This window comes from Alexandromys fortis, unplaced genomic scaffold (assembly GCF_014885135.2).
Source record: "Alexandromys fortis isolate MF-2015 unplaced genomic scaffold, M_Fortis_MF-2015_v1.1 scaffold_58, whole genome shotgun sequence".
NCBI lineage: Eukaryota > Metazoa > Chordata > Mammalia > Rodentia > Cricetidae > Alexandromys > Alexandromys fortis.
The window spans coordinates 5759027-5785894 of NW_026067940.1; the positions used below are offsets into that span (position 1 = coordinate 5759027).

General features: G+C 49.3%; 1 protein-coding gene across 7 annotated transcripts in view; it reads right to left on the reverse strand.

Annotated features, from left to right (window-relative positions):
• Positions 1–26868, reverse strand: part of Pik3c2b (phosphatidylinositol-4-phosphate 3-kinase catalytic subunit type 2 beta) — a 65665-nt gene that overhangs the window by 25711 nt on the left and 13086 nt on the right. For all 7 annotated transcript variants that reach the window (XM_050147755.1, XM_050147757.1, XM_050147754.1 and 4 more), the window contains exons 2-12: positions 21001–22017; positions 17560–17660; positions 16434–16588; positions 13884–14004; positions 10553–10664; positions 10325–10404; positions 9541–9604; positions 7986–8132; positions 6712–6745; positions 4842–5037; positions 3618–3740 (exon numbers count right to left, since the gene is read on the reverse strand). In XM_050147755.1, the coding sequence (XP_050003712.1) occupies positions 3618–3740; positions 4842–5037; positions 6712–6745; positions 7986–8132; positions 9541–9604; positions 10325–10404; positions 10553–10664; positions 13884–14004; positions 16434–16588; positions 17560–17660; positions 21001–21930 (2063 nt within the window). In that variant the 5' untranslated portion in view covers positions 21931–22017. The remainder of the gene's footprint in view (positions 1–3617; positions 3741–4841; positions 5038–6711; positions 6746–7985; positions 8133–9540; positions 9605–10324; positions 10405–10552; positions 10665–13883; positions 14005–16433; positions 16589–17559; positions 17661–21000; positions 22018–26868) is intronic.

Here is a 26868-nt window from a genome sequence, read left to right on the forward strand (position 1 = left end):
CAGGTAGGGCCCAGGCGGAACTCGCTTAGCCAAAGTCATCTCCAGGTCCGGTGACCATCCATCCTGTCCTGTACCAAACTCCTTCTCTCACACTGACATTTCTACAGAGGGTCAGTAAAACTTCCTTTCAATACTGTAGCCCCTCTTCCTCCCCAGTGACACCCCACAGAGTCACCAGGGAGGAGTACCAAGATCTCTGCCCCCAGTGCACTGTTTGCCCTCCCCCACAGCCCTCTTATCGTCCGTGTCCCCTCTCCTAGCCCCAGGGGCATACCCCAGAACAGGCTCAAAGTCCAAGAAGAAAGAGAAGGGGATTTTCCGAATTCCCTGACAGAGACAGGCAGCTGGGAAAGCCAAGAGGACTCCACAAGCAGCAAGCACTCCTCAAGGCCAGATGTTCTCCACTGGTGACTGGACTACACCCAGCCACACCCTCTGAATTCAGGCTAAGGAGATTTGGGTGTGGGGAGGTGGAGAGAGCTGGGGGCTGGAGAAAAAGAAAGCCAGAACCCACCCGGTTACCTTTCCAGGAAGCTATCCCCGGGCCAAAGTCCACACTGCCACACCCTCCTGGCTGGCCCAAGGCCCAACTGCTCCTACACCCAAAGGGCACAGAGGCGGGCAGCTACCTCCGAGGTCAGAGGTTTCAGATCAGGCCACCCTCTTCACTGCCCCTCACTCCTGGGGGAAGTCTCCACTCCGAGGAGGCACTCAACAGCCACCGACTGGCACAGTCCTGCTCTGGCCCAGCTGCTTCTACCCTGGGGGCCCATCAGCTATAATTAGGGCCCCTTCATCTGCCAACGGACGTGCCAGGCTTTTGGCTGGAGGTGACAGAGCAGGGCTGCTGGGCCTATTTTGAGAGTGAGCTGATGCCCTGTCTTGCTACAGTGAGAGGGAGAAACAGCTGACCCCATAGCTGGTTTACACAACAGGGAAGAGCAGAACATGGCTAACACAAGGTAGGGCCACAATCCCTTAGAAGGCTGAGGCAGAGGACTGTTGAAATTTCAAGGTCAACCTATGAGTTTGCAGGAGATCCTATCTTGGGAAGAAGGAGGTACATTTTGACTGAAACCGTAATACAGAGAAGCAAGCAAGGCCCTCCCATTTCTCAGGTCTTTTAGTGTGCTTGGGATTCCAAAATGGCCTCCCTAACCCCATGTCTGGGGTCGGTGGAGGGAACCACTACTTCAGCTGGAGAGCTGACTCTTCTGTTTGCCTGAGAAATTCTCCTTCCTGTGAGCCCTTCTCCAACATTATAACATTGTGGTTGCCTCCTCCAGGGAACGCACTGGGCTCCGGCTTGGCCACACAACCTTCGGGTAACTGAACTGACAGTTCGGAGTGCTCACTAGGGGAAGTGGGACTATAGATTGGGTCCTTTCTGCCGTGTGGCATTAGTTATTATACTTGAACTGGGTGCTGTGACACAGATAGTACAAATTTCACACAAATGTCCCTCGTGTGTTAGTCACCATCAGCCACCTGGAACAGAGAAACAGGAACTGAGAAGGCCAGAGCGGAGGCACTAAGAGGAAGACAGGGAAGGAGTGAACATTTACCAAGCACTAGGTACCGAGCCAAGTTCTTATTTTCTCTCTCCTGCCTCCCCTTCCCACTCCCTCCTCTCTCTCTCTCTCTCTCTCTCTCTCTCTCTCTCTCTCTCTCTCTCTCTCTCATCTTATTATTTAGCTTAGGAAGGTCATGAACTCACAGCAATCCTCCTGCTGCAGATATACAACCACCATGCTCAGCTGTCCAGGTGTTTTCCTATTTGTATGTTTCACTTTTGTGGTACTGATGAATCTAGGTAAACACTCTACCACCAACCAAGTTGTCTTCTTCGTGTCCTAACAACTCAAGAGTCCTCTGTCCACCTCCATTCTAGGCTATCTACAGTGTCATCTGCTGAATGAAGATGGCTGGCCCAAAGCTAGGCCCTGATCACAGTACGGTGCCTTCTCCCACATGCCTTGGCCTTCATTAAGAAGGGCTAAGAGGTCTGTCTCATTTCAGACATTAGGGAGGGTAGGGCTGAGGCCAATGCCCTACACTGGCTCTAGGCCTTAGGGACCTGGCCACGTGGATCAAGACAGAGATCTCACACTTTGCGTGGAAGATGACCAGTGTGGAAAACTGGGTCGCATCCGTACCTCTGACTCCATCAGGGACTGGTCCTCAGCATCCCCCTCTAGACGGCATATTTAGTGAGGTGGAGAATCTCAGTGGGATATTGAAACTCAAAGGCTCTTTACTTTGGCAGTGTTGCACTGAAGCCAGGGTCCCACTGAGACAGATCTCACTATACATAGGCTGGCCTCAAATTCACAGCAGCTCGGCCTCAGCTTCCTGAATGCTCATCTTACAGATCTGAGCACCATGCTCTGCTTCTCAGGGACTACTTAAAGCAGCTACCTAGTCTCCGGGGAGTTTCTCCTACCCTGTCTGTCAGTGGTTACTGATCTAAAAATGACCTAAGTGTGATGAACAGGTCTGCCTGCCCTCTAGTCAGTCTCTTAAATATCCAGACCCTTCATCTACCTATTGAAGCATCCTTGACCTCCCCAGGGACACTCCTCTGTCTCTGTAATCTGCAACACTTTTAAATTGCATTTGCTGCTTTGCAAATGGGGACACAGATACGGTGGGCCTGGGGAAGTGAAGCTGGGGTGGTGGTTGGGGGAGCAGCAAACATCACAGGCAAGGTACTGGGAGACAGATACCTGTGATGCCACCTTCAAGGTCCCCTCACCCCTTATTTCTTTCATGAAATCAAATCATTGTTAATAAATGGTAATTGATACCATCTTATATCAGTGGTTATCATAATTACAACCTGCCTGTCTCCCTTCAGTACCACACCTGCCTCCAGGTCAGAAAGGTGTTCTCATTTCTCAATTTGAGGAGCTGAGGCGGACAGGATTAGAGAGAGTTGGAAACAGAGCCTTACTCCTCGGTTCTATACCCATTCTTCCTCCCTCTAGGCAATTACCCTGTTCTGCCCAATTCTTTTTGGGTGTGGATAGAGATGGGATCTCCTGGTTGGCCTAGAACTTAGCTACGTGGCCCAGGTTGGCCTCAAGGTTACGGCAATGCTCTCGCCTCTTGCCAAGTGCTAAGATTCTGGGTGTGGTTTTGTTTGCCAGTGTTATGCTGTCTAGGGCCGAAACCCAGGGCCTGGCATATGCTAGTCAAACACTCTAGTTGAGCTATACCTTAGCCTTTCTGCCTAGTCCAGAGAATATTGGAGGAAGGGAGAGAATAGAAATCCTACAGACCAGTTAAATTTTTTAAGAGAGGCAAGAGCAAAACAATAAAGTGTTTTTAAAATCAGCAGCAATATTTATATGATCCTTTGCAGATTATAAGGAGTCTTTAAGAGCCTTTATGGGTGCTTCCCATTGGATGTTCCTAACAACTTGAGAGGTAGAAATTACATGCTTGTCCCATTTAAGAGTCAGGGAACTGGAGACTCAAGAAACATCATGACCTGTCTGGATAAGGGCAGTTATGGAACCAGATTTAACCCAGGCTGTGCTCTGTTCTAGGTCTGACTCCTGCCCCAGAATCTTCCTGAAGTGAGCAGGTTGGTCTGGAGCTTAGGGAGAGCTTACTGCTGGTCCCAGATGATGAGATGGAACAGGTACTTGGAGAAGTGAGCCCGTCGGGTCTGCAGGGGGCTGCACAGTTCCTTGCCTCCATGGCTGAGGGAACAGGAGAGGTAGAACTCTTCATAGCTACAAAAGAACAGGAGCAGGTCGGTACACCTTGCCCTTAAAACCAATCTCATGCACCCTAATATTAGCCAAGCTCCATTTCCTCTGGTAGATTTCTATTGGTCCCTGGAGAATGCAACACGGGGTCAGGGTCAGGACAACCAAGCTGGGCTTAAGGAAGTGTGCTTAGGAGCAGCAACTTTATCTGGATCCCTAGATCCCCAGAGTCTTAGACCCATGCTGAGCACAGGAGTTTTTCTTCATTTCATGGGACCGGCCATCTAGCCGCCTCCTTAGTCAGTTCCAGTCCATCACGGGAAGCACACGGGCACACATGGGTATATGTGGGTGTGTACATATATGTGTATATATATATATTTATATACATACATATATACACACATATGTATACATATATACATACATACATGCAGGCAAGGGGTGGGGGAGGAAAACGGCATATGCTACCATGAATGCCGACACATGGGGGTCCCTGTGGCTCATGACAGGTGCCTGACAGAAGAGGTCAGAGAAGGCCCCTGTTTCCCAGGCTGCTTCCTTTGTTCTATGCCAATCGCCCAGAGGAATACATTAAGTGAGAAACAAAGAAAGAAGGGGAAGGGAGGGGAGGGGGTGGAGTTGGTAAGGGTGGGTTGGGGCCAAATGCCTATTCCCCCAGGCCTCAGGACTCTGGGGATCCAGCAGAAGAGCCGAGGACTACCAAAAGAACGCCCTCCTCCACCCACCCCTGCAAGGGAACCCCAGACAAAGGGTCACCCCCTCCCTGCCACCCTCATTGTGCATCTGCAGGCGAGTGCTGCCATTGGCTTGGGCCACACTCTATCTGGGAACCGGCCATCTGTCGCCTGTCTCCCTCAGCTGGCTTGGGATCTGAAGAGGGAAGAGATGTTGAGGCGGCCAGCACTGGGGGACTGGCAGGTGCTTATCTGTCTCCTAGGGGACTTTCTCTCTCTGGGATGGATACAGGCTGGGCTCCTCTCAGGCCCTAGGCTCACCCTCTTAGCCCTGTTGCACCAGAATGCCACACCTCCTAGGATGGAGGACAGTAAGGTCATGGGCAGAAGGGGAGACGCTCATCTGTCTCACCGAGCTCTGACTCACCTGGTGGCCCAGATGATGGGAATGCGATGAGTGGCATAGACAGTGAAGGCCAGGGCCCCAGGGAAATGACAGGCCTCTTGAACCAAATCATGCTTCCGACTCCCGGGCATGGCGGTCTGGAAGTCTGCATTGAATGTATTGCAGTACAGCTCCACCAAGTCCAAGATGGCTGCTGTCAAGGCTTCTACCACCTTCTCTGTGAAGGGGAGGGGCCAGAAAGGAAACTCAATTAGGACTCGCCAAGGGCCATTTTGTTGTCATGACACCAGGAGTATAGGACAGCTTGGGACAGTGATCCCCAAATGCCAGGCAATTTCTAATAGCAGTGACAAAGCTTACCCATCTGCGGAGAAAAAGGAAAGATGCAGAAGCATGCCTGAGCACGTACTTCATCAAGAGATTCCCAGCTTTAAATGTGGTCCTATCTTAGATAGATACTTAATGTGGTGCTAAAATGTTATTTTTAAAAAGCCGCTTTCTGGCACTAGAGAGATGGCGCAATGGCTAAGAGAACTGACTGTCCTTCTAGAGGACTTGGGTTTGATTCCCAGCACCCATACTGGCAGCACTCCAGTTCCAGGGGGTCCAACACCCTTTTCTGTCTTCTGTGAGTATTAGGCATACGCAGGCAAAATACCCGTATATATAAAATAAAAATACATCCTTTTTTAAAAAGTCTTTTCTTGAAAAAAACAAAAAAACAATGTTTAACAAATGTTTAATCCCTACTTAGTACCATGTATGTGCAGATGTACACACACAGAGATATACACACACAGACACACACACACAGATACACACACAGACACAAACACACAGACACACAGAGACACACAGACATAGACACATACACAGACACACAGACACACACGCACACACACAAACACACACATACGCACACACAGGCACACAGACACACACACACAGATACACACACAGACACAAACACACAGACACACAGAGACACACAGACATAGACACATACACAGACACACAGACACACACGCACACACACAAACACACACATACGCACACACAGGCACACAGACACACACACACAAAGCTGGAAATGCTATGTTAGCTCCTAGAAGACTTTAGGGGACAATTTATTCATCTGTGAATACCAAAGATGGATTCACTTTTAAGAAAGCCAGTGACGGGGCTGGAGAGATGGCTCAGTGGTAAGAGCACTAATAAGACAAAGAACCCAGGTTCAATTCCCAGCAACCACACGACAGCTCACAACTATCGGTAACTCCAATTCCAGGACCAGACATCCTCACACAGGCATACATGCAAGCAAAACACCAATGTACATTAAATATAAAATGAAAAATTAAAAGGAAAAATAAAGTAAGATTTGCAAAAAAGTAAGGAAGGAAAAAGCAAGGAAGGAAGAAAGAATAAGAGAAAGCCAGCGACACTGGTTTTCAGGACGAGGATCTGCTTAAAGAGTGTAGCAAGGAAAAAAATCCTGCAGAAAAATCCTTCCTCCCAAGTCCCATTCTAATTTGGAAGTGTAAAGGGTTATGGCTGCCAGGAGAAGAATCACAACCCAGCAAGGCAAGCTTTTCCATCCTTTTCCATCTGGATGGAAGGATAAATTCATCCTTGCTGATGCCCCTACCCACCTCATCACCCTCTCCCAGTAACACCATAAGGACTGATTAGCAAAAATAATGGGGAAAAAAATCTGTGGAAAGAAATATGGGCTCCAGCTGTGTACACACCTCACAGGGAAACACACACACACACACACACACACACACACACACACATCAAGGGGCCAAGCAGGAAGAAGAATGTGAGCTGAACCACTAGCTGGCAGTTCCAGCCTCTGTGGGACAAAGAGGGAGAACACTGCCCTTACCTCGGTTTTCCCTCACAGCCAGCACGCTGGGATCCTGTTGGGGAAAGGGAGAGGGGGAGAGTCAGGCAGAGCCCACGCCTGCCCATTTTTATTGCAGTTGGAAGGGCTTTTCACAGCTGTGCTCATCTGGGCCAGGCAGGGTTGAAATATGAGGAGCAGAGAGTCCCCGGGGAGTGGGAGGGAGGGACGGTCCACAGGGTGGACAGAGGGAGCAGATAAAAAATAATAATAATCATGCTCACCTCAAGGAAAGAGCCCCAAGGCTGGGATACAGGGTCTGTAGTGCTAGCAAGCCTTTACAGAACAGCAGCCCCCTATGGAACCACTGAACTCCTGGCTCTTGGGATGTCTGCCCCCTGACTTGGTTTTGCACCCTCATAGATAAGCAAACTGTCAGGCAAATCCTCGGTGACTAAATAAAAACTTTCTTGGCTCATGTGGTTATTCCCATGAGACTGAAGCTAGACCACCCCCTATGCTTAAGGAGGGGGGGACGTGCATCACATCCATTTCCCAGGGGCTCTTGTGTCTGAACTGCTAACACATAAAGGGTAGTGAAGAACCTCATTTGTTTGTTTGTTTTGAGACAGGGCCTCACTATGTAACCCAAACTGTCCTGGAACTCACTGTGTAGACCAGACTAGCCTCAAACTCACAGAGCTCCACCTGTCTCTACTTCTCAAATGCTAAGATTAAAGGCGGAGGCGCTCTGCTAGAAGAGCATTTTAGTAAATGAATACCAAGTTCTTTTTTTTTTGTTTAAACAGAAAAAGGGGAAATGATGTGGGAGTGTCATATATCAATCTGTTGCTTTCATTGGTTAATTAATAAAGAAACGGCTTGGCCTGATAGGTTAGAACATAGGTGGGTGGAGTAAACAGAACAGAATGCTGGGAAGAAGGGAAGTTAGGCAGATACCATGCCTCTCCTCTCCAGGGCAGACACAATGAAGCTCTAGCCCAAGATGGACGTACGCTAGAATCTTCCTGGAGGGTCACCTCCTCACGGTGCTACACACATTAATGGAGGTGGGTTGATAAGGATGTAAGAGTTGGCCAGTAGGAGGCTGGAGCTAATGGGCCAAGCAGTGTTTATATGAATACAGTTTGTGTATTGTTATTTTAGGGCATAAGCTAGCCAGGCAGCCGGGAGCTGTTGGCAGGAACGCTGCCCACAGCTCCTTCTACAGAATGACGCCCAACATGGTAATCAGAAACTCAGTTACCTGTGGACATCCCCGTCCCTGGTTCACGCTAACACCTGGGTCCCTTTACCTTCTGGATCTTTGGCTGCATGCGTGAGGGGCAGGGAGGCAGCTGGTTGAGAGCGCTGGTGATCTCAGGAGTCTCCACGGCGGCCAGGGCATTGCAGATGGCCTTGACAGACTGGACTACCCTGTCCGCCTTCAGTGGGAAATCCCCCTGCGGGAGGCCGAACAATAAGACACATGATTCAGTTCTATGCCTCCCCACAACCCAGTCTTAAAGCATGTGCAGGGGCTAATGACTCCAAGGAGGAATTCCATGAACCATACTTTATTTTCAGGTATTCAGTCTCTTGCTTTGAGTGGGCCACATCCACACTCCCTAGCCTGTCAGCCACACCACTAAAACTTTTATTTCCAGTCTGCAGTGATGGTCTATTTCTGCTATACAAACACACACAGGTCTCCACCAGAGGCCTACAGTGTTAAATCAATTGGCAGGGAATAGCAAGGAGGTGGGCGAAACATTCTGAAGCCCCACTTACTCTCTCAGACTTCTTAACTCGCCACAGGATAGCTGATGTCATAGACACACCATAGACACGCCACACTCTTCCCTCCCCTCCACACTGGGTATTTTCTCAGCTGAAATCTCTGACTCTGTCTGGCTTTGACTGCTTATGTCAACTCAAATTAGGGACCAGGACACCTACTCCTTTGCAAAGCTTTCCGCTCCCAACATCCACAGTCATCCTCTATCGAATAGCGCGCGTTGGATGAACCTTCCTTTTATTTCCCTAACCACGCCAGCTCCCTGAGGCCAAAACAAGTCTTACACTCTGCACAGTGGCTCTACCCACCCCCTATACTAACACAGAACACTGCAAAGTGGTCTAAGATCTCAATGCCTGTGTTATTGTAGAGGCTGCTACAAAGTGGATCGTAACAGTGGGTGGAGGGTGAACTAGACATACTGCCCCAGAGAGAAGAATCCAAGACAAAACCGAACTGAGGAGGCATGGTTGTTATTTTGCTTTGTTTTTTTGAGACCGGGTCTGGCTATATAGCTCTGACTGGCCTGGAACTCAGAGAGATCTGCTTGCTTCTGCCTGCCAAGTGCTGGGATTAAAGCCCTGTGCGCCATGCCTGGTAGAGGATTTGATTTTTGAAGACGACTTCTAAAACTTTGCTTTAGATTCATGATATTTGTGTAAGCGGCTCCGAGGCCTGCAGTCCGTGCAGGTCCAGGAGGGAAAGGATCAAGCCTTGGGACTTGCTGCTTCCCTGAGGGTGTGAAGTCTGGGCTGCAGGCTCAACAGAGCCTCTTCAGACGGTATCCCTGGGCATTCTTCACAGAAAAACAACAAAAAGCCTGGGACCACACCATTAGTTCAGGGGTGCTCTACTCCAGAGACAGCCATTAGAGTCCACCTCTTGACTTTCACAGAGGGGCAGAACACCTTTGACACACTTGCCAGCTGCCCCTCAGCCAGGAGGTGTTTCACTTGCTCAGAACTAAGGGGTGAAAGAAAGCATCACTGACAGACTGTCATTGGGTTGCAGGAAACTAGGGAAGAAGGGAACGTCCAGTAGCTCCTCTCTTCAACCCCAGGGTGTGGACTCACATCAGCCAGCAGGAAGGCGTCCACCTCGTTATGGTACGTGTCAAACAGAAGACTCAAGGCCTGCCTGGGGGAGTGGGGTGAGAAAAATCACAGGCGAGATCACAAAAGAGTGGCTGCCCCAGGAGGCTCACACTTTCCCTCCCATCTCCTGACTCTGATGTGGTGAAGGAGTTCCCACTCTTCCTGTGCCCCAAGAGGACAGAAAAGGGGTCTTTTCCACTTTGCTACCTCTCACCTAGAAAGGGACAGGAAAAGCGCTAGTGTGGTGGTTCCCAACCTGCGGGGTCACATATCAGAAATTTACATGACAATTCTTTTTTTTTGGTTTTTTTGAGACAGGGTTTCTCTGTGGTTTTGGAGCCTGTCCTGGAACTAGCTCTTGTAAACCAGGCTGGTCTCGAACTCACAGAGATCCGCCTGCCTTTGCCTCCCGAGTGCTGGGATTAAAGGCGTGCACCACCACCGCCCGGCTTTACATGACAATTCTTAACAGCAGCAGAAGTACAGTTATGAAATGGCAGGAGTGTAATGTATTTACAATGTGCTGGGGTCAGCACACCATGAGGAACTGTATTAAAGGGCCGCAGCATCAGGAAGGCCGAGAACCACCGCTCGGGGAGAGAGAAGAGGAAGAGTGGACTAAAGACATTCCTAGCAAGTTTCTTGGGCCAACATACCGGATGTTTACAAGAACCTATGATGCCAGCAGGAAGCCAGGCAAACGCATCTGCACCATTCCCTCGCAGTTCCTGCTGAAACTACACCCGGTGGTCCCCACGCTCACCTGCTGATGGTCTGCTTGACTGGTCTCTCTTGGAGATGGATGAGGTAGTTCAAGGTGGAAGGGCTCTGATCGTCGTTCACCTGAGGAGCGGGCAGTGTCCTCGTCAGGCAGGAACAAGGCCCTTTCCCCAACCTAGCCTGACTGCCCTGCTCCCACCTGATGTCCTGTATCCTGTGTACACTCTTCCTCCCCAGGTATGTACAGTCATGGGCCATTTCCAGCACATACCGTCCGGGCCAGGTCACTCCGCATGGCCTTCTGCTCCATCAGCTGCAGTCGGATGTTGATGTCAAACTTGCGGCAATATTGGATATATTCATGGCTGCCCAAGGCATGCTTACTGTTGGGGTAGGGAGACAAGATGATTAGTGCCTGAGGGACTCAGCGGGAGGAGAGACACATTAGCCTGGGGAGAGACAACTAGGAAGGAAGGGCGGGAGAACGGAAGAGAGGGAGGAAGGAAGAGGGCTTCTCCTTTACTCCTGCAAATGCCATGGTAAAGCATAGGAAAGGCATGGGGTTTATCTGAATAAAAGTTGCCCACCACACTTAACCATGAGCTACCCAAATAATGACTCACGGTTCATTCTCAGGACGGGAACCACTACAGAGTTGGGTTATAGAGGGGGCTTGTTAGGGGGCAGCTCTTTAAACCCTATTTTCTTGACTTTGACAACCGAGGAGAAATGGGCTGGGACACAGACTCTGGCGTCCAGTCTCCTTTGTGTGTTACCTACCAAGGTGTTGAGGACAAATGAGGCAATCCCACCAGAATTCCAGAACCGTTATCCTGAAGCGGGTTCCACTCCTCCCCTCCCTCCATGCCCTGCCAGATTATGAGTCCCCTGTAAGTCTTCGCAGTTTCTAAAAGATACGTGCAGTTCTAGCTGCTCAGCACCCACACAGTAGAGCCGTGGTTCAGAAGAGGCAGCTTGCCGAGTTCCTCCGCCACCCAACCTCTTCCTCTCCCCGAAATCACACCTTAATCAGAAAGGAAACCCACAAGAAAGGGCTGAACAAGCCCCACTCGAGGCCACTGCTGCAGGCTGGGCCAAGCAACAGCATCTGGGGAACAGAAGGCGGAAACGGCCTTCCTTCCTCTGCAGAGATGGGAATCTGGGCTAGAATGGAGAGGAACGGAGGGGAGCAAAAGGGAAGAGGGGTGCAGAAACCTCTGGAAGTACAGGGCCACAGGCCAAACAAAACCAGCCTAGACTTTGAGGTTTTCCACATCCTGGGGGGACCAGACCTGAAAAATGTGTTCTGATTGGCTAAGATTAAAGTAAAACTGAACCATGGCCATGGGGAGGCTGGACCGTCAGGCAGGCCCACAGGAGGGTCTGTGAGGAAGGAAGACTGAGTGCAGTGGTGGAGAGAGGGGGAGGGCCGCCGCAGGAAACCGAACCTCCCCTAGGACTGTCTCAAGGTTCTTATCACAGAGCTGCCTGCATCCTGGAGCAACACTCCCCTCGTATCGGCCCTTCCAGGGAGGCGAGGGAAACAATCCTCAGGGCTTCCTTGGGAACTAGCGATTTTCTGGTCCTTTCCACCCAGGAACCAGCGCTAGGCTTTTATGCAGGGTGGATGGGTAGAACCAAGGTGTCATGTCCCCAGTGACTTCCTTCAACTTGTCGGTGAAAGGGCTTCAGCTGTACACACACATTGGGGGAGGGGTGGAGGACACGACCATGACCTGGTCTCAGCTCATGGGGAGTATTTCACTTGACATCTCCCAGTACCGTTGCACTTGGGGCTCCAGTATTAGAAGTCTGTGTTTTCAGAGCCCCAGGGATCCTCTTCTGGGGCTGGTCCCTGGCCGCTGGTATCCACTGACTGTTCATCAGGTCCTCGCACTAACCCTCATCCTGTGTGTGTGTGTGTGTGTGTGCGTGCGTGTGTGTGTGCAGGTGTGTGTGTATGCTGCACAGATGGAACCCAGGTGTTTGTGTGTGTGTGTGTGTGTGCAAGTGTATGTGTATGCTGCATAGATGGAACCCAGGTGTTTGTGTGTGTGTGTGTGTGTGCAGGTGTGTGTGTATGCTGCACAGATGGAACCCAGGTGTTTGTGTGTGTGTGTGTGTGCAGGTGTGTGTGTATGCTGCACAGATGGAACCCAGGTGTTTGTGTGTGTGTGTGTGTGTGTGTGTGTGTGTGTAGGTCTGTGTTTGGGGGGCAGGTGTGCATGTATGCTGCACAGATGGAACCCAGGGCTTCACCTCTACCACCAGTGAACTACACCCCCAACCTAAAACTTGGCCACTCTTTACAGAAGACACTGAGAAGCAGGCTTCACAACTGGTCAGTGGAAAACCAGAATTTAGTATAAACAGTGTTCCCTGGGGTCTGATTTACTCACACTATAGCCCTGTTCCCTCCGAACAATGACAAGCTGCTCATGGCTAGAGTTTCCAGGATACCCTGTATCTAGAACCCCTCCCTGCCTGTGTAGGAAGGCAAAGACACAATGAACACAATGTAGAACACGGCTGAGTGTTCCTTGGAATTATATCAGGACGGGCCTGCTTCTTACACCGTTGAGGGTACCCTGGAACTATATCAGGGGGCCTGCTTCTTTTCCCTTAGCTTCTAGATGGGGTTGCAGAGGCCAGAGAGTACCTACTATCCCCAGTGCTGAAGAAATCACATTTAAGAAATGAATATTTTTAAAAAAATGAATCTTTAGTCCTATCAATCTTGTGCTCTAACCAAAGAAAACTATGCTTCCATCTAGATTTGCTGGAGGGAAAATACGCAGCTCCACAGAGTCCCACGGTTCACAGAAACTGCAAACGCAAGGGATACAGGCCTTGTCTTTCTGTCTCCCCAAGTTCTGCTTTCCCCTCTAAGGGGGCCACAGACGGTGCAGTCACCACACAAGAGCTTGGATGGAGGAAAGCAGATCTTCTGATGCTTGCTGCCACATGCTACCCCTGGGAGTGGGAGCCCTGACTACCCCACCCCAGTTTTCCACAGTCCAGGGTAGTGCAGAGAACTTCTCTCAGCTGGTCCCACATCACACTTTCCAGAGAAGCTGCCTTCTGTAGCGGGCACTGGCCTGGAGGGAGCTGGAAGCCAGCCTAGGAAGAGGTTAACCAGCTGTGCAGGCCAGTGGAAACAAAGGCATGATGGCAAGGGAAAGCCAGCAAGAGCCACTGTAATTTCTCCCTTTGGTTCTCTACGGGCATTTCTGCCCAGCAGTTGCGTGTCCTTTAGAGCAGGGAAAGCAACCTGCCACTGCCCCTCCACAAACAACACACATCTCTCTCAGCAACCAGAAACCTGCACACAGATACGACCTCATCTTTGCTTTATCCCAGCTCCAAGCTCTTTCCACAGCAGATTTGCTCAGGCTCCAGCCAACCCAGCTGGAAGATGGAGCTCCTAGGGAAAATGCGACGTGGCTGAGATTGTGCCCAGAAAGCAGGAGTCCTGGCTGCAGGGTTAGGGAAGAGCAGCAGCAAATGCTGAAGCTAGTGCAGGTCGCTAAGGACCTCCCTCATTCTCCTAGCCAGAAGGCAGGTGTTACCTCTGTCACATGTCCCTTAATCCACTCACTCACTTTTGCAGGAATTCCTCCAGCCCGCAGGGCTTGAGCACAAAGTCCCCCACGTCCACTTCCTTCAGTTCATCATGGGTGTAGCAGAGGGTCTGGTAGATGAGCAAGTCCACAGTGGAGGAACCTGTAAGCAGCAAGGCAGAAGAGCGAGGGCAGTGACATTGGGCAGGTGGGACAGAGCCTCCCAACTTTGATCCTTTATCACCAGCTATGCCATCTGTAGTATCTCTACCAATAGCCAGATAAGACAGGCAAACAAACAGCCTGGGGTGGGGAAAGTTACTGCCCGCCCCCAGGAGAAGCATCCCCTCTGCCCCTCATTCAGGCTATAGAGTGAGTGAGATGAGAATCAAAGCTAAAGGACTCCCCAGGTCAAAACCCAGTTGCTGTGGGACAAAGGTCTGTACCCTGTCAATTGTATTTTAATAAAATGCTGATTGGCCAGTAGCCAGGCAGGGAGTATAGGTGGGGCAACCAGGCAGGATGTAGAGGCGGGGAAAAGAGAACAGGAGAATTCTGGGAACAGGAAAGACAGTCTGCAGTCGTCACCCAGACACGGAGGATGCAAGATGTGACTGTCTCACCAAAAAAGGTACCAAGCCACATGGCTAACACAGGCAAGAATAATGGGTTAATGTAAGATGTAAGAATTAATTAATAAGAAGCCTGAGCCTCTAGGCCAACCAGTTTATGATTAATATAGATCTCTGTGTGTTTATTTGGGACCTAGTGGGACAGAAATCTCTTTCAACAAATGGTGCCCAACGTGTGGACAACTGCATCCACAGAAAACCTGAGAGAGCTTGGGAAGTAATTCTACACACAAAATAACAGCGTTAAACATGGCTTCTTGGTAGCAGCAATTTCTTGGGTTTGCTCTCTTTGCTAGAGGCAAGTACATCTCATTTAAGAGAGGCTTCCTGACTCAACTTTAGCTGAGAAACTTTGCAACTCTTTTAAGAGGCCATGCCACCAAACACTTAAATGGTGTTTATGAATAGCTGAGAGCATGCTTCTTGGTGGTGTCAGGAACCTTAAAACTCCATAGAGTTGTGTTAATAAACATGGCTCTGGCCAGTACCTCTGCCATGAGACTAGACTCTCAGAAAAAGGCTAAGAAATGGGCTGGATCCAACCGTCAAAGCCACGGCTTTAATCCTAATCATATCGTTTAGCAAATTAAAGACTCATGTAGTCAGAAAAAGAGATATACACAGTAAAGATAGATTCAAAGATGAAGGAACCTCTAAATGGTTTACTGTGTGTTTAAAAATATAATGTAGGCTTGGGGGAGAGGGAAAAAAAGAGGATAAAGTTCTTAAAAGAAAAAAAGAAAAAAACAGAGTAGTTGGGTGTGGTGGCACACATCTTTAATCCCAGCACTTGGGAGGCAGAGGCAGGCAGAGTTAAAAAACAGCCTGGTCTACAGAGTGAGTACCAGGACAGCCAAAGATACACAGAGAAGTCCTGTCTCAAAAAGCCAAAAATTAAAAATAAAAATATCAGAAATAGAGTTTAAAATAAAGCCACATAAAGATGAAAAATATGCAGAAAGTCAGATACTATATAATATTATGTTGTCTTTGAATTGCTTGACAGCTGAGGAAGGAGCAAAAACTGCTAAAAGATAATTGATTATAAATGTTGCTAGATTAATACAACATATATATTTTGAAAATGCCTTGATTTCAAAATTTAAGTCAAAAGGTATGTTACTTTGGAGAAGAGGTTTTGCTTTTGTTTCCACAGGAAATGAGAAACTGTGGGTTCATTCCGGGCTAAGAAAAATCAGATTTGATCAATGAAAACCCCCTGAAGAATCTCCAAAAGGAGCAGATGGTCCAGATGATCCAACATTTCAGAGGACCTCTGTTGGAGTTTCCTCTGAGTTCTGCATCTAGAACAGTTTCATGACTGCTGGCTGAGATGATCAAGCCTCGCAGGATATTCCAGTCAGGACTTGACCATAATTCTAAGTTTTCTTTAGGTCCCCATAAGATTATGAATGCCCCCAATCGGCAAGAAATAGCCTGGAAAACTACACCCGCATTCCCAAAAATGGATTATGGGTGTTTTTCTTTGTTTAGAGTGTTGGTTACAAGTTGTTATGGATAATGGTCAGGAAAACAGCTAACCAAAGGAGATTTGATTCAGAGTTCCTGTTTTGTTTTGTTTTGTTTTTTTAAAAAGGGGAGAGCTGCTGTGGGACAATGGTTTGTACCCTGTCACTTGTATTTTAAATAAATGCTGATTGGCCAATAGTCAGGCAGGAAGTATAGGCGGGGCAAGGAGAACAGAAGAATCCTGGGAACAGGAAAGCGTCAGTCTGCAGTAGTCACCCAGACACAGAACAAGCAAGATGTGACTGTAGAGCCAAAAAAGGTACCAAGCCACGAGGCTAACACAGACAAGAATTATGAGTTAATAAGAAGCCTGAGATACTAAGCCTATCAGTTTATAATTAATGTAAATCTCTGTGTAATGATCTCTGAATCAACACCCAGCTCTCCCGCCTCACCTCCAGGGACACTCACATATCCCCAGCTAACTTACAGTTGCAGGTAAAAGTGAGCGGCTCCCGAAGACTCTCACACAACACAGTCACCTTCAGGTTGACCTCATCCCCAAGATGCTCTGGACTCGGGGTGACAGTGCTCCAGACATATCCAGTTAGGGAATAGTCCTGGATATCAGAGCCTGTCCGAAGGCTGTATAGGAAGAAAGAGAGGACTCATGCTGTGTCTTCAAAGAATCCTGATGAGGGGCCCTGTGACCCTAAGGCCCAAGGGCTTTCCTGTCTCCTCCATGGGCCAGGCTGGGGCAGGGGAGAAGCAGCCCTGAGAAGCTGTACTCTTACCATCTTGCTACAGTTGTGAAACAATCCCCACAGTCTTAGAATGGTAGCAAGAACTCCCAAAGGAGTTTCTTTTTTTTTTTTGGTTTTTCGAGACAGGGTTTCTCTGTGGCTTTGGAGACTGTCCTGGAACTAGCTCTGTAGACCAGGCTGGTCTCGAACTCACAGAGATCTGCCTGCCTCTGCCTCCCGAGTGCTGGGATTAAAGGCGTGCGCCACCATCGCCCAGCTAGGAGTTTCTCATATTAAGTTTAACAGAATTTAATCAATAAGTAGTTAGCAATCCATTTCCTCTCTCTTCAGTACAAGAGAAATCTTTTCTTCCCTGAGAGGTATGTTTACTCCTAAGGACAGCTGAGGGTCAGAACCTGAAGTGAGGGGGATGATTAGTTAGGCTGATCAAGGTTTCTGAATTTTACTAAAAATGTGCAAAATTCTATTTTTTTTTTCTTTTGAGACAGAGTTTCACTACATGGCCTTAGCTGTCCAGGAACTTGTCAGGTAGTCCAGGCTAGGTCATAGAGATCTGCCTGCCTCTGCTTCCCAAGTGCTGGATTAGGGGTGTGCACAATATACCTAGCAAACTTCTAAGGTTTCATAAAAACCTGCAGACACCTGCTGGAAAAGAATTCCCACTCTGTGGAATTTTATTCATTATAGCTCTTCCTCCTTTCTAGAGGAACAGGCAGCCTCCTCCAGAGACTCAGAATCCTCCACTCACTCACTCACACACCATATGTATCCCCCTCCCCTCATCTCATACACGAACACACGTACACACCATACACACCTCCCTCTCCCCCCATCCCATCCTTCAACTCTTACATATCCAGCATGTGGCAAAACGCAGCAACTTCCTCATCTCTCTCCTCTGAGACCTCAAACAGTTCGTGGCCATTGGCGGTGGTGTGGGGCCGGGAGCCCACCTTTAAGGGAAGAGCAACTCACTCAGTGCTTTTTCTCTCACGGCACCCCTTCTTTGCAAGGCCTCCCAGATGTATAAGGACTTTTGTTTTTTTTTTTTTTAAAACTTTATTTGCCTTTATTTCATGCACATTGGTATAATGATGTCAGATTCTCTTGAACTGGAGCTACAGAAAGCTGCCAGCTGCCATGTGGGTGCTGGGAATTGAACCTGGGTCCTCTGGAGGAGCAGTCAGTGCTCTTAACCACTGAGCCATCTCACCAGCCCAGGACTTTTGACTTAACATTGAAAGGAACCTGAAATACATTATCTGCCAACCTAGGACACCAAAGACTAAACTGAAAAAGGAGCTGAAGCCTGGGATGAGTATGGACGCTGGGCAGTGGACAAGAGTGGCCATAATCTGCTCTGCGAGGGGGACATGTCTGACCAGTCCAGTGCGGCCGATCAGTCAGTGTGTAACAAAGTGCTGATGGTCACCAGTGGGCAAGGTCTTCCGGGGAAGGCTCCAGAGACATATGGGTGAGCTGAGGTAGGCCAGGCAGGTGATCAGCCAAATGGTCCCCAGTGAGGCCTGGACTTACACAAAAGCCTCAACATCCAAGGACCCGGACACTAGACTCAAAGACTGAGCCCTTCAGGAGTGGGTATGATTCAGACGCATGTGCCTTCTCAGGAAGAAGACACATGTATCAAAGCAGGATCTTCGCTGGAGAGGACCTGGCTGGACTCCTGTAGGCTTTGCTGGTTCTAAGCAGCTAGGGATCCAGGCAGCCTGTTCGGACTGGCCCCATTTCCTCTCCCAGAACATACATGTGGTGCTGAGATCCTTAAGCCAGGTCCCATACCATTTCCCATCCCAGGGGTGCTCTCAAACACCCAGGAAACCCTCCAATGAGCTCCAGGGAGGAACAGCTAAGGAGAAAGCTGGTACCGACAGGCCTCACAGGCCTGCCCGGGGCAGCCACCCAGGAATGACACTTTGGCTCCATGGAGTTCCAGGCTGCATCTGGGAAAGACAGCAGGCTCTAACAGCTGCATTGGGGAGGAAAGGGGGTGTCTCTAAGGCTGTGGTTTGTGTGTGCCACCTCACCTCTCTTCACCCCCTCAGCTGTTCTCATGAGCTCCCTGTCCCTCAGGGCAGAAGGTAGCAACCCAGCTCCTCACTGAATACTCGGACTGCTTCCTCAAGTGTCCCTCCCTCTGGTCAGTCATGCTCCCCTGGGGGTGCGTAGAGTGGGGGCGGCAGCACATAAAGGGGAAGGCAGCAGTGAGGGCAGTTGGCATGTGAGGCCCTGGCTTTGCCAAGCGTATGCCTGTGTCCCAGTCCAAACAATAGTACCACTGTCAGCAATCAACCTATGCGAGAGAGTCAGAGAGAGAGAGAAGAGGAAGAGAGGGAGAGGGAGAAAACAGAATGGCCACTGAAGGCCATTCCATGCCCCTTCTGTACCACTCCCTGGCGCTGTAAGAAAACAAAAGGCACTTACGTTTGCCCGGCTGGCAGGCCCTGGTGGCATCACTCGATGCTGGCCTGGGGAGTCTGCCAGGCAGAGGCTGGTAGCGGGGGTATCAGGCTGGCATTTGGAGCTAGCCATTTCCAGAGATGGCTCAGTGGGCCTGGGATGAGAACGATCCTTCCGGCGAAGGCGGGGTGGGGGTATAGGCACAGAGCTCAAGGGGTTCCCCCTCCCAGCAGGTTGAGCCCCCGCCCCCATCTGAAGTGGGGAGGACCACTGCCGCGTTGCCTCCCCCACTCCAGAGCCGGCAAGAGCTTTTTGCTTCGCCCTTGCTTCTTCAAGGAGACTCCGAACCAGATCAGGCTCCATTTCGGTACTCCGATGATGCATGATGGGGGAGGGAAGACAGGGGTGACCACCTACCCCAGGCTGCCTGCCTCTGTGAGCAGGCCAGGCTCTGTGTGAGGAACTGAGCTAAGGACATGACTCTCCCCATCCCTATAAATAGCAGGAGCAGCCCCACCTCCGAGATGAGCCTTTAAAAAGCCTGAACTCCGGTGCTGCAGCTCACCCGGACTAGGCTCTGAGGGGCTCGCTCTGCAAATGCAGAGGAAGGAAGAAGCGTGCAGCTATGCAGAGTTGGAAGTGATCCCTAAGGCTGGACACGAGGTGGGAAAGCCCCTCAGTGTCCAGCACACTAAGACAATGAATGGTAAGGAGGGAGGAGGGCGGAATGAGGGGGCATAAGTAGCTTCAGAAATCCGTAGCTATGAAGTAGCCTCCTGACTCATGGAGCAACATGTCCAGAAGTCAGGGTAAGCAAGGTGGCCTTCAGGTCCCACCTTTGGCGATACTCCTGACACTCCATGGACCAAAACCATATCAAGGCTGCTGTGGAAGCCAGCTGGGCTGAAGAGTAGACTTTGCACTTTATAATGTATACTCATTAGCCAAAGCCTTACTAGCATTCTTTTTTTTTTTTTTTTTTTTTTTTTGAGACAGGGTTTCTCTGTAGCTTTGGTGCCTATCCCGGAACTAGCTCTTGTAAACCAGGCTGGCCTCGAACTCCCAGAGATCCGCCTGCCTTTGCCTCACGAGTGCTGGGATTAAAGGCCTGCGCCACCACAGCCCAGCCCCCTTACTATCATTCTGCTGGGCCTTTTTCTAGATATTTTCAGGGGGGAAAGATGACCAAAAGTAAACACCCCAACAGTGTGACTGTACTTAACACCACTGAACTACACGCCTTTAAATGGTGGAAGGTGAGTGTTGCATCACAATCAAAAGCAGCGAGGAAGGGAAGGTGAGAGGGAGAAAGACTTTGGAACAAGAACAGGGTCTAATACCAGCTCTGCCATTTCTTACATTGGACAGGGTTGATGTGGATCTGGATAGGGTGTATTCTGTGAGCATAGAACCAACAGCTAACACTACAGATGACCATCAGGGCCTCAGCTATGCAGTGGATGGCAGGGCAGGGCCTCAGGAATAAGAAGCAGCTCAAGTCCCACTGCCACCATTCAGCCACAGAGTCAATGTTAAGTCAGGTGCCTCCTAAGTCAGTCCTTACATCATGAAGGAAGTACCTATCAACAGCCACGATACCAAAACACCTGCCTCCAGAAGGGCTGTTTCAACCAAGACACTGAAACTTAGCCTAGGAAAGGAGCCAGACCCTTCCTGATGTTCTTGGCCCAACCTCCAATAAGAAAGCCTAGCTTGGCTTCCTCTGAACCCCCACAAGCACCAAAGGGTTTTAAAGGCAGAAGTAGAAGACAGGACTAAAAATGGGCCTGTGAGTGCTTGACAGATCTGAATTTGGAATGGCAAAGAGAACGTAGCCCACATTCTGAACGAACACACAAGAAAGTAGGTCCTCACCGGAGCAGCAGAAATCCGGCGGTTCTTGCCAGGTGTCACATTTTTTCGGTTGGCATATCGGGAAGTATAGGTTCGGGGTGGCACCTGAGGGGGCATCGTCTTGCTCCGGGCCACGGGTTTTCCAGAGGTGTCTTTGTTGAAGTCCAGGGGGCCCCGGCCCTCCTTCCAGCCCCTGGTGGCATCAGACAATATCTCTGAGTCATACGTTGACTTCAAGTTGAGCCTTGTGATTGCATCATTGATGCCATCATAGTCCACAGAGCCCAGCCTGTGTCGCTGTCCCCCACCATCAGGTAGCTCTTCCTCTTCTGCGTCCTGGGGCCCTAACAGTTTGTCAGGTGGCTGTTCCACCAAAGCAAAACTGTTGATGTCAGTGGACTGAGCAATCTTGGAGGGTGAGGGGGACCCCTTCCTGGGAGGCAAGGGAGGGGCATCCCAGATAGAGACCCGAGGAGGCAGAGGAGGTGGGGATAGTTTCTTGCTTGAGCCACCTGTGTCACCTGATTCTGAAGTCAAAGAGAGACTCCCATCTGAGCCATCAAAAATATAGAGATAGTCTCCAGGCAGGGAGCCCTTGGGCCAGGGATCTGGGCCGGGCTGGGGATCTTGGGAGGTAGAGTTGGGGGGTTCTTCTTGTGGGGCAATGGAGTTGTAATTCAGGGTAGGGTCAGAGCCAGAAAGACCACGCAAGAGCTTGAGGTCTGTCCGCCTGCCTGCTGGCTTGCTGTAGAAGTCCAAGGCGGGCTCATCCCAGCTGATAAGAGAGGGCTCTGTGTTCTGCTTAGCCCTGTTCTCCTCCTTGTGATGGCGGAGCCGAGAAAGAGCATCGTACTCCATCTGCAGGGCTTCAGCCATAGCCAGTTCTTTGCGGCTGATGCCCACGGACTCCAGGGACTTCCAGTGTTCCCCATTGCCCTGAGTAGAAGACATGATGAGGGTGCGGGCACAAGAGACAACGAAGCCTTCTACTTCCTGCCAGTGTCAGGCCTGTATGGCTGGTACATGTTGTCATGGGACCTGTGGGCAAGGGGTAAAAATGTAACTTAGGTACAAAGCAAGACTTATCAGTAATCTGATACTATGACAATAGGTGACATGATCTAGGCCAGTACCCATTTCCTCAGTGCCCGCAACAGAAGCAAAGAACAAAAAGACAGAGAAAAGAGACACCAGGACAACTTTATTATCCCTATCCAGCCATCATTCTAAACATGTCTCCATCTCTGGTCCTAATTCCTATCCTTACTTCCACCACACATGCTTCAAGGAAAGAGTGAGGTACTTGGTTGATTTAACAAGTATTTGTTTGTTGTAAGGGAAGGGTGTGAATGCCATGGACACACAGGAAGATCAGAGACAACTTTCAGGAATCATTCAAAAGATGAGCAGAATCATGTCATCAGCCAAGAGTAAAAGTAGAAAGCAGGGTCTCCTGAGGGAAAGAGGACAGCTGTCTAGGGGTGGAACTCGATGGCAGAGTGTCTGTCCAGCAGTCCTAGATTCCATTCCCAGCACTGCCTAAATGTTTTTCAAAAATGAATGGTAGCTGGGGGCAGTGAGATGGTTTAGGAATAAAAGCACTTCCAGAACAATCCTGCTGAGCTGGGTTTGATCACCAGAATTCACTACGGAAAGAGAGAACCAAGTACTGAAAGTTGTCCTCTGACTTCCACACACACGTTGTGGCCTGGCACACACACTCACACATATTCCAATTACATGTGCACACAATAATAATAAAGTTAAGTACCTTTTAATTAGAAGGGGAGGGCTTCTTGTGACAAGGCATAGTGGCAGAACATTTACCAAGTAGGTGTGAGGCCCTAGGTTTGATCCCCAGTACCACACAGAAAAAAGTCAAACCAGGCATGGTGGCACATGCTATAATCCAAGCATTCAGGAGTGAAAGGCAGAAACCAGGAGCTTGTAGCCAGTCCGGGTGACATAGGAGATGTTTCAAAACAAAAGTTAACGAAAAAGGGGCTGGACAGATGACTAAGGGGTTGAGAGCACTGGCTGCTCTTGGGGACGACCCAGATTCAGTTCTCAGCACTCATATGGTAGTTCACAACCATTGGTAACTCCAGTTCCAGGTAATCCAACGTCCTCTTCTGTTCTCCAAGGGCAGAAGACACATATGTGGTGCATATATATACACCAGGCAAAACAGTCATACACACATACAATAAAAAAACATAAATCTCAAAGTTAAAATTAGCAAAGGAAAGAGGCCAGCTCTCATTCACTCACACACAGCTAGTAGGAATGTAAAATGGCAGAGTCACCTTGGAAACTAGGCAGGCTCTGACAGAGGGAAACACGTGTCTACCTACGACTCATCTATACACAGATGCACAGCCTTGTACACAGTGTTTAAATACAGAGCTGAGGCAGTAGCTATCAGTAGGATGCTTGCCTTGCATGCACAGGTTCTGAGTTTGGTGCCCAGCACTACAATCAATCAACTGTTCAGCACTGCAAGTAAATAATAGTAACCCTCACGCAGTAAACACAGAAGCTGTGTTTACAATATCTCCAAACTAGAAATGACCCAAATATCTATCAGCAGATGAATGATTCTTTTGAAAATGTGCAACATCTGGGTAGGGACTAAGGCTCAGATAGTAAAGGGCTTATCTAGCATATACAAAGCCCTGGCTTTGACCCCAGAAACCCAGAAAACCAGGTGTGGTGACGCACGCCTGTGATCCCAGCACTCAGGAGGCAGAAGAAAGATCAGAAGCTCAGGGTCCATCTGAGCTACATCGAGACTGCCAGGCAATGGTAAGGGATGACTTTAATCTCAGAACTCCAGAGGCAGAGGCAGGAGGATCTTTGGAGAGCAACCTAGTCTACAGAGAGAGGTCCAGGACAGCCAGGGCTACACAGAAAAACCCTGCCTTGAAAGACACAAAACAAAACAGTTCAAGGCCAGCCTGAGCTGCATAAGACCCTGTCTCAAAGCAAAAAGTGATCCATCTACATACATATGGTTGAATGCTACTTAGCAATGAAAATGAATGAATTATTGATAAGTGTAAAATCACGGATGAGCCTCGGATTAACTCTGTGGAATAAAACCTGCCAGACAAAGTGTATGCATATGATCATTGCATTTATAGGACATTTCTGAAGATGCAAACTGAGCGACTGTGAGGAAAAACAGATGGATGCTGATCTGGGGAAGGAAGGGGAAGCCTTACCATGAGCTATACAGGAGCTTTGGGGAGCAATGAACATGCTCATTATCTTTTTTTTTTTTTTTTTTTTTACTTTTCTCCCCACCACTCCCTTTCTGCAGAGATCACAGCTATGGCCCGTGCATGCTGGGTGGGCAAGCACTCTACCCCTGAGCTACGGCTCCAGCCCGTTCATTATCTTGCCAGTAGTGGTGATTTCACCAGTGCGTTCAAATGCCAAACGTGTGTTGTACACTTTAACTAGATGCTGCTTACGACACGTCAATTAACCCCCAGCAAAATAGACGTGTACAACACAGCTCTACTTCGCAGACTTTATAATTACTCAAAGTTCAACAACAGGTGAAACTCAGTGCCTGGGTATAGATCCGCCAAAATATTGATCCTCAGCCCTTAGGAAGTCAGATAGGAAGTTCAGGTCAGATGCCTTTAGTGCAGAGAGCCTGCCACTGACTCCGGGGTTGGTAGCTTCTGTATGAAGCCATGCATGAAAAGAGTTGGGAGGCACTGATGTAATACACGTAATGACCAGGTTCGTCTGTCCCGTGGTCCTCAAGCTGTAGCTGGGAAGCACAGCGGGACTGTCCACAGCTACCAAAGCCCACGCACTCTCGACTGGTTCTGATTTCATTGGTCTGCAGTGGGGCAATGTTTATTTAATAAAAAAAAAATAAATAAAACAACATTCCAGGAGATCCTCTGTGTGCCTGTGGTTGGGGGTGTGAGAGCAGTCAGTTCTTCAGCAACATTGGGAAGTTCATGGTCTTACAAAAATACCAGCTATCATTCATTCTGTAGGACAGCTTCACGCAGGGGGTAACAAACCCATGCAGCATGTCATTCATTCCTCTTGATCCCAGAGTTGAAAACAACAGTAGAAAGGTTCTGACAGAGCTTGTGTGTTTGTGTCCCTCTCTCTCTTTTTTTTTAACCCCACCCCCATCTGTCTCTAACTTAGGCAGGCTAAAAACATAGCTGAAAACGACTTTGAACTCTTGATTTTCCTGCCTCTACCTCCCTAGTGCTGTAATTACAGGTGTGTGCCACCACGCCTAGGTTAGTCTAGTCACAAGTGTGTGTGTGTGTGTGTATGTGAGAGAAAGAGAGAGAGAGAGAGAGAGAGAGAGAGAGAGAGCAGGCATGAAAAGTAGGGCTTCGTGCATGCTATGGATATGCTCTACTAAGCCACATCTTAAGTCCTTGAGTGGCAAGTCCCACTCAACTTGAAATAGGACTCAACTCGAAATGGGAGACAGGTCCACCTTCAGCTCAGGTGCCCTTCTAGGACCCTCTCGAATTTGGCAGACACAGGTCAGGACCCTGGCCAGAGTCGTGGTTGGCTGTGAGAGGTTGTGATTTCTATTGCACTTGGCAGGTCCCCAAAGATGGACTAGCCCGAAGCGCCTGTCTGCCCTTCACCTGCTGACCTCCCCACCCTTCCACAACTCTTTAAAAGTTACTTTTGACCCATAGGGCGGGGGGGCTGGGGGTGACTTCCGGAACAGGGCAAGATAGACAGGCTTCCTTGTCCAGAGATGGGATAACAATACCCTAGTGTTTTTACAGATACAAGACACTAGAAAAAAAGCTCAATGTATGTACACTGTATCACAGAACTATACCGCAGCTCAGATTAAGACTTTTAATCCAGAAGGTGATTGTATTTTCAGCCCTGAGCTGGGACAAGCGGAATGTTGAAATTTGCCTTAGTCGGGCATCACTGTGAAGTTAGAAAACTAAGGCCATGGACAACAGCTCCCCAGCTTCCGCCTCTTCCCCCACTATCCATCCACACTTGTATTCAGCCCCACTCTACCCCACCTGGTCTCCTACTGGGCACAACTGACTTCTCATGCCCCACCCACTTGGTCTTCTGCAGGATAACGTCCTTGGGTCTCAAAGGTCCCCTCTCCCCTAGTTTCAACCTCTTCCCCACTGGGTTTCACAAGGGCGCATAAGCAGTGCCTCTTCCAACTTAAAAAACAAAACAAACAAACAAACAAAAACAAACCTACGGCCCAGACTCCCTTGGCTTAGCTTCTCTTAGCTCTTTCTTCCATTCTCAGTCAAGCTTCAAGGAGAGTGGACAACACCTAATGCTCCCTTCCCTGTCCTCTCACTGTCATGTGGGTCTGCTCCCACTAAAGCCACTCCTGAAATACCGTGGCTGCCCAACTCAGAAGGATTCCCATGTGTCCAGATATCACTTGTCCTGGTCCACTCAGCTCTCTAGACCATCCCCTTCTTCCCCTGTCCTCTGCCTGGGATACTATTTCTATTTATTTATTTACTTACCTATTATTGTGTGTGTACGTGTGTGCACGCATATGAGCACGCATGCATATATGCAAGTGAGCATGCACGCATATATGCACGTGAGCACGCATGCATATATGCACGTGAGCAAGCATGCATATATGCACGTGAGCAAGCATGCATATATGCACGTGAGCACGCATGCACATACACACATGCTGTAGTGCATGTGTGAGGGCCTGAGGGCAACTTACAGGAGCTGCTTCTCCCCTCACCTTTGCGTGGGTTCTAGGCCTCAAACCTAGGCCACCAGGCTTGCACAGCAGGGACTTTAACAGCTGAGCCAGCTCATGGGACTCACAACTCATAATTTCAATATTCTCTACCTCCATCCTTGTCTTCTTCTCCCCTT